This window comes from Argiope bruennichi, chromosome 4 (assembly GCF_947563725.1).
Source record: "Argiope bruennichi chromosome 4, qqArgBrue1.1, whole genome shotgun sequence".
Classification (NCBI taxonomy): Eukaryota; Metazoa; Arthropoda; class Arachnida; order Araneae; family Araneidae; genus Argiope; species Argiope bruennichi.
Window position 1 is genome coordinate 131,937,425 of NC_079154.1, and position 7,878 is coordinate 131,945,302.

Sequence of the window (7,878 nt, forward strand, 5' to 3'; positions counted from 1 at the left end):
GGCTTTTATGCAGGGATTTGCACAGTTATAGAGTTTAAAGTAATAAATAAACATTTGGCTTTAAATTCTCTCTCACGACGGGTCGTATGTAGCCTCGTGGAATGAGTATCGGCTTGCCAAGAAGTGGCCGCAGGTTCGATCCGCGTTATTCGCATTCATTTTGCTTTCACTTTTTTTCATTTTATTTAATTCTTTTTTTTTAAGTTTAGTGAAAATCATAATTTTTCTTTTCAAGTACTAATTTTTTTGACCAAAATTTACAAAGATTTCAATATTTTATTTAAAAATACTTCCAAATTAAAGAAATTTTAGAAATAAAAGCATTAATTTGCTCCGAGATTCTCGGCATGCGCAGACGTTTTCCTTCTCGGATACACATGGCTTTCAAGCAGGGATTTGCGAAATTATAGAGTTCAAACTAATAAATAAACATGTGGCTTTAAATTCTATGTCAAGTCGGGTTGTATGCAGCCTTCTGGTCTGAGTATCGGCGTGCCAAGCAGTGGCCGCAATTTCGATCCGCGTTTTTCGCATTCGTTTTGCTTTCACTTTTTGAAATTTTATTTAATTCTTTTTTTTTTTTTAAGTTTAGTGAAAATCATAATTTTTCTTTTCAAGTACTAATATTTCGAACAAAATTTACAAAGATTTCAATATTTTATTTAAAAATACTTCCAAATTAAAGAAATTTTAGAAATAAAAGCCTAATTCGCTCAGAGATTCTGGGCATCTGTAGACGTATTCCTTCTCGTATACACATGGCTTTAAAGCAGGGATTTGCACAATTATAGAGTTTAAACTAATAAATAAACCTGTGGCTTTAAATTCTCCGTCACGACGTGTCGTATGTAGCCTTATGGACCGAGTGTCGGTCTCCTAAGCAGTGGCCGCATTTTCGATCCGCGTTGTTCGCATTTGTTTTGCTTTCACTTTTTTTCATTTTATTTAATAATTTTTTTTTTAAAGTTTAGTGAAAATCATAATTTTTCTTTACAAGTACTAATATTTCGACCAAAATTTACAAAGATTTCAATATTTTATTTAAAAATACTTCCAAATTAAAGATATTTTAGAAATAAAAGCCTAAATTTGCTCCGAGATTCTGGGCATGCGCAGACGTATTCCTTCTCGTATCCACATGGCTTTCATGCAGAGATTTGCACAATTATAGTTTAAAGTAATAAATAAACCTGTGGCTTTAAATTCTCCGTCACGTCGTGTTGTATGTAGCCTTGTGGACCGAGTGTCGGTCTCCTAAGCAGTGGCCACAGGTTCGATCCGCGTTGTTCGCATTCGTTTTGCTTTCACTTTTTTTCATTTTATTTAATTCTTTTTTTTTTAAGTTTAGTGAAAATCATAATTTTTCTTTTCAAGTACTAATTGTTCCGTCTTAGAGACGCCTTTCCCCTATTCCAGCTGTAGTCATCAGGAAACCGGCGCATGCGCAGTTTCTGTTGAACTTTGATACGCTTCTTTTTTATTACTTTATGATTCAGAATTTTGTAATGCCTAATGAGAGATGTAACGGATGTGTTTCCTGTTGCTGTGTGTGCGCTTGCTTTTGTCATGTTATGTTAATGTGCTTTAGTTGTCTTCGTCAGTAGCTGCTTTATGTATAATAAATGGAAAAAAGACAGATCAGGTCCCTTTTATTTGATTACCCACGAGCATTTTGGCGCCCAAAGTGGGGCCTGATCTAATGGAAAAGCAGCTATGAAGATCGAAAGGAATCAGTAACCAGAAAGGTGAGAGAATATTTTCCTTTATTTAAGAGAAACTCGGACATGTAAAATAATTTAATTTCATGGATTGGAATGTCCGAAGTTAAAAGGAATGAATGTAACAATATAGTGAAATTTGATTTTTAGATTTGAAGTTGAATTTTTGTTACATATTGATACTATATTCGCTTTAAAGATATTGGTTACTGATAGAATACTATTGAAATATTGATTGATAATGCATGAATAAATCTAAAATTGATATTGAAATTTGATGTATTAGAAATACAATTTTAATTTGGAGCTTTTGAATATTAAATATAAGAACGATGGATGAACTTTCGAAATTGAGAAAAACCAGAGGTTTGCATAGATCTTCAGTTACAAAGTACATTAACAAAATTAATAACGATTTGGAAGAGAAAATAGATTCTCTTACCACCAAAGATTTGCAAGAGGCCTTAAATTATTTGAATATATCGTCTACACAGTTAAAAGACTATGATAAACTTATACAAAATCTAATCAAAGATGATAAGGAATTCGAAACCGAAATTGAGTCGGCTTTCGAATACAATGAAAAAATCATAGTTTGTTTGTCCAAGTTATCAGCGCAATTAAAATGTTTACAAGACGAATCAGAGCGCCAATCAATAACACCAAATGTTTCTTTATTAGGCGCTACAGGAAATCCTAATTTAGATGCAATAAACAACACTCAGGAAAGTTCAGCCATCTTACCTGTAAACGAATATAATTTTAAGACCATAAAATTGCCTAAACTTACAATTGAAAAATATTATGGAGACCCCTGTTGCTGGTTAGAATTTTGGAATCAATTTCAAAATTCTATTAATAATAACAAATCTCTGTTAAAAATAGATAAATTCTCATATTTAAAGTCACTATTAGGGGGTGCGGCCGCGATTGCGGTTAATGGCTTTGCGCTCTCAGACGAGAATTATGATCAGGCTTTAAAATTGTTGAAACAAAGATTTGGCTGAGAAGAACTGGTTATTAACGCACACATGTCAAAATTACTAAATCTTGTACCAGTAACTGATTCAAATAATATTTATGGTCTTAGGAAGTTATATGATACCGTAGAGATAAACTTAAGAAGTTTAGAATCATTAAAAGTTACTTCAGAGATGTATGGGCATTTACTCTATCCCATTTTAATTAAATTGATTCCCGAAGATCTTGTCCTTGAATTTAATAGAAAAAAAGTTGATAATTCGGTGAAGTTCGAATTTAATGTAACTGAATTACTAAATTTTTTAAGAATTGAAATTGAATGTAGAGAATCCTCTGCGTTTATGCATACCGCAAAAGGCGATAGACGCAAAGAAAATTCGCTCCCGAAAGCGAAACAGAATCCTTTCAACAACTTCAGTCGAAACACAGCTAGCTCGCATGATATATTGCGAAGTCCAAGGTCAAGCGCAAAACCGAAAGATCTTCAATGTTTTTCCGCGTCAGCATTAAACGAAAATTGTTTATATTGTAAAGGAGAGCATCGATCGGAGTTATGTTCTCAAACCGACTTAGAAACGAAACTCGGTGTTTTAAAACAAGATGGCAGATGTTTTTTATGCTTGAAGCCAAAACATCCAGTTAATGAATGCCGCCAGAGAAGATATTTGACATGTGAAATATGTGGAAAGAAGCATAATAAATCTATTTGCTCTCAAGCAGACTCTAATACACCCGATTTGAATAAAGATAATAAGAACGTAATTACCGCAATTTCACATTACGATAAAAACAAAAACTTTTCTCGCGGTAATATATTTCTTCAAACATGTGCAGCCCTAGTACGCAATGATGAAACAAACGAATTTGAAACAGTACGACTAATGTTAGATAATGGAAGTATGAGAACATTTATAACACGTGAAGTTTCAGAAAAATTAAAGTTAAAAGTAATAAGAAAAGAATCTTTATCGGTATACTCTTTTGGCGCTAAGCAAGCAAAGGAACATTCTTACAATATAGTGAGAGTAGAATTAAAAAACCGTGAGGATCCCTCTTTACGTATTGAAGTAGAAGCTTTGGTTACAGAAAACATTTCAGCCACTACTCTTCCTGCACCTAACAACAATATTACTAAAACGTACAATAAATTGAAGCATTTACAGCTAGCTGATATTATTGATAATAGAGGCAAGAATATCTCAATATTAATTGGTGTAGATTATTATTATGAAATCGTTTCAGGCAGAATAAAAAGATTAAATAACAAACTGGTAGCGACTGAAACAATTTTTGGTTGGTGCTTGCAAGGTCACGTAGGTTTATCAAATGATTTAATGACCATGAAGATTGTAGTAGATGAAAAGGATATTTCGGACCAACTTAAACAATCTTGGGATCTTGAGAATTTAGGGGTAGAAGGGGTTGAAGAGGATGATTTCGAAAAACATACTGTAGATAAAGAAATTATGAAACAATTTGAAGAAAATATTGTTTATCAAAATAAAAGATATACTGTAAAGTTTCCTTGGAAAACAAATATGAAAGAATATTTAGCTAATAACTTTGAAGTGGCTAAAAGGAGGTTTTCGCATTTAAAATCAAAATTTATTAAAGATAATTCGTTGTTTTTAGATTATAAAGCTGTTATTGAAGATAATTTAAAAGAAGGTATCATTAAGAAAGTTATAACATGTGAAGAAGAAAAACCTTCATTTTATTTGCCTCACAGGGCGGTAATAAGGCAAGATAAAACTACCACTCGTTTGAGAGTGGTATTTGGCGCAAGTTCTCATGCGAAAGGACAGTTGTCGTTAAATGATTGTTTACATACTGGTATCAATCTCATTCCAGATCTTTTTGAGATTTTAATAGGTTTTAGAGAACAGGCTGTTGCCATAACTGCCGACATAAAGAAGGCCTTTCTGCAAATACAGATTGCCGAAGAAGATCAGAACTATACTAGTTTCTTCTGGACGGAAGATCCGGAAAAGGAAGAAGAGGAAATTTTCAAGATGACTCGAGTTCTTTTCGGTGTCAAATCAAGCCCCTTTCTCCTTGCAGCTACAATCCAATACCATCTAAAGAGGTATGTAGAACAATTTTCTAATACCTGTCAAATGCTAGAAAAATCATTGTATGTCGACGATTTAATCTGTAGCCAAAGAGACTTTGATTCAGCTTTTAAAATAAGCCTAGAATGTTATAACATCTTTAAAGAAGCGAGCATGGAATTAAGGAAATGGAAAACTAACTCAGTTGAGCTTCGTGATAAATGGAGAGAGGCGGGTTTAGAAATAGATGAAGAAAAATATTCAATTAATGATAACTCTGCTTTAACTCCTTGTAAAGTGCTAGGATTGGCCTGGGATTCCGATTTAGATATATTCCAGTTTGACACTCGAAGCTTAGAGAAATTCCTGTCTAAAAAGATAAATTCCAAACGATATGTTCTTCAAGTAGCTGGACGCATTTTTGATCCAGTGGGGTTTTTAGGACCTTTTACCATCAAGATAAAATGTCTAATACAGGATATTTGGTGCTTGGGATTAGACTGGGGTGACCCTCTCCCGAAAACACTGACCACTAAAATAAATGAATGGTGCGAAGAAATAAAAAATTTGCATCTTATTAAAATACCTAGATATTTTTTCGCCGAAGCGAAAACCACTGAAATAGTTGAAGCTCAACTACATTGTTTCTCCGACGCCTCTAAGAGGGCATATGGAACTGTAGCGTACATTAGAGTCTTATTGAAAAACGGGGAAATCAAATCAAATTTGGTCGCTTCAAAAACTAGAGTAGCCCCTCTAAAGACACTTTCGATCCCAAGATTAGAACTAATGGGTGCTCTTTTAGCAGCAAGACTAGGCTGTAAAATAGTTAAGTGCATTAACTTTCCTGTTACACGATTCTTCTGGACTGACTCTTCAATTGTTTACTATTGGATGAAGGGTGACCCTGAAAGATTTAAAGTGTTCGTAAAAAACAGAATTAAAGAAATCCAAAATATAACCAATCCCACTGAATGGAATCACACTCCTGGAACTGATAATCCGGCTGATCTAATATCAAGAGGGTTAACGGTACATGAACTGAAAAACTCTAACTTCTGGTGGCATGGGCCAAATTGGTTGTTAAAAAATGAATGTAAATGGCCTAAATTAGCTAAAATAAATAATGAGACAAATATCAAAGAAGACGCAGACAATTTAGAATTGAAAAAGAATGTTCTAATAAGTTCTACAATAGCAAAAGTAAATCCATTAAATGATGATTTGATTAAAAGATATTCTTCTTTCAGCAAATTAATAAGAGTAACTGCATGGTGTTTAAGATTCTTACATAATTGTAAATCAGCTCTGCAAAACAGAAAGAAAGATCATTTAAATGTAAAAGAATTACAAAATGCTACAAAATCTTTAATAAAAATTATACAAATGAGAGAGTTTGAATTTGAAATAAATTGTCTAAAAAGGAATAAAGTTCTTCCAAAGAATAATCCCCTTCTGAACTTAAATGTATTCTTAGATAATGATGAACTTTTAAGAGTAGGTGGAAGATTAAAATTTTCTGATCTTCCAGATTCACAAAAATTTCCTCTACTCTTACCAAAGAAACACCATTTCACAGATACACTTATAGAATACTTTCATAAAAAAGCACTCCACTCCGGTGTTCAAACTACTCTGTATTTAATTAGACAGCAATACTGGATACCAGCTGGTCAAGCCAAAGTAAAAAGTGTAATCAAAAGATGCTTAACCTGTTTTAGAGTAAAAAATAAAACTATTCAACAGATGATGGGCGATTTACCAAGAGATCGAGTTATCCCATTTCGACCATTTGAAAAGGTGGGACTCGATTTCGCTGGTCCCATAATTACTAAACCTAATCTAAAAAGATCTAGGGTGACTTTAAAATCATACATTGCAATTTTCATATGTTTTAGTACAAGAGCTACTCATTTTGAAGTAGTGTCTGATTTGACTACTGAGAGTTTTTTAGCTTGTCTTAGGAGATTCATAGCTAGGCGGTCAAAACCCTCAATCATATGGAGTGATAATGCCACTAATTTTAAGGGCGCTAAAAATATTTTGGATTCTCTGCTAAAAGCATGCAAATCGGATTCCGTGCAAATATTTTGTGCCAAGGAAGGTATAGTGTGGAACTTCATACCTCCAGCATCTCCTCACTTCGGTGGATTATGGGAGGCAAATATTGGAGCTATGAAACGGATCTTGTTGAAGGTGACTAAATCAACAGTGTTGACTTTTGAAGAGCTTACTACGCTGGTGACACAGATTGAAGCAGTTTTGAATTCAAGACCACTGTGTCCTCTTTCTGCCGATCCAGCTGATATTCAACCTTTGACACCTGGCCATTTTTTGGTGGGAGCACCACTGTTGTCAATACCAGAACCCAGTGATTCCTTGATTAACATTTCTTTATCTTCTAGATGGTCTCTCATCCAGTCTCTTAGATCCAAATTTTGGAAAAGATGGAGTCAAGAATATCTCAACTCCTTGCAGTCTCGAGCTAAATGGAAACTACCTGAACTGAACATCAAACCCGGACAGCTGGTACTCCTGATGGATAATAGCAAGAGCCCCATGGAATGGAACTTGGCCCGAATTGAAAGGACATATCCTGGAACAGATGGACTAGTCCGTGTCGCAGACATCAGAACCCCTAAAGGAATTTTTCGGCGAAGTATCAACAGACTCTGCCCACTCCCTTTCGAAGAAGGTGTTGGACAACTGTCCAACGGGGGCCGGGATGTTCCGTCTTAGAGACGCCTTTCCCCTATTCCAGCTGTAGTCATCAGGAAACCGGCGCATGCGCAGTTTCTGTTGAACTTTGATACGCTTCTTTTTTATTACTTTATGATTCAGAATTTTGTAATGCCTAATGAGAGATGTAACGGATGTGTTTCCTGTTGCTGTGTGTGCGCTTGCTTTTGTCATGTTATGTTAATGTGCTTTAGTTGTCTTCGTCAGTAGCTGCTTTATGTATAATAAATGGAAAAAAGACAGATCAGGTCCCTTTTATTTGATTACCCACGAACACTAATATTTCGACCAATAGTTACAAAGATTTCAATATTTTATTTAAAAATACTTCCAAAATAAAGATATTTTAGAAATAAAAGCCTAAATTCGCTCAGAGATTCTGGTCATGC

The 7,878-nt window shown here is 34.3% G+C and overlaps 1 protein-coding gene across 1 annotated transcript; it reads left to right on the forward strand.

The window, feature by feature from the left end:
* Positions 1-4,680: 4,680 nt before the first annotated feature.
* Positions 4,681-7,643, forward strand: LOC129965356 (uncharacterized). Its single transcript, XM_056079184.1, has 2 exons — positions 4,681-4,785; positions 7,156-7,643. Exons 1-2 carry the CDS (start codon positions 4,712-4,714, stop codon positions 7,487-7,489), a joined length of 408 nt encoding a protein of 135 aa, XP_055935159.1. The 5' UTR covers positions 4,681-4,711; the 3' UTR covers positions 7,490-7,643.
* The last annotated feature ends 235 nt before the right edge of the window (positions 7,644-7,878 follow it).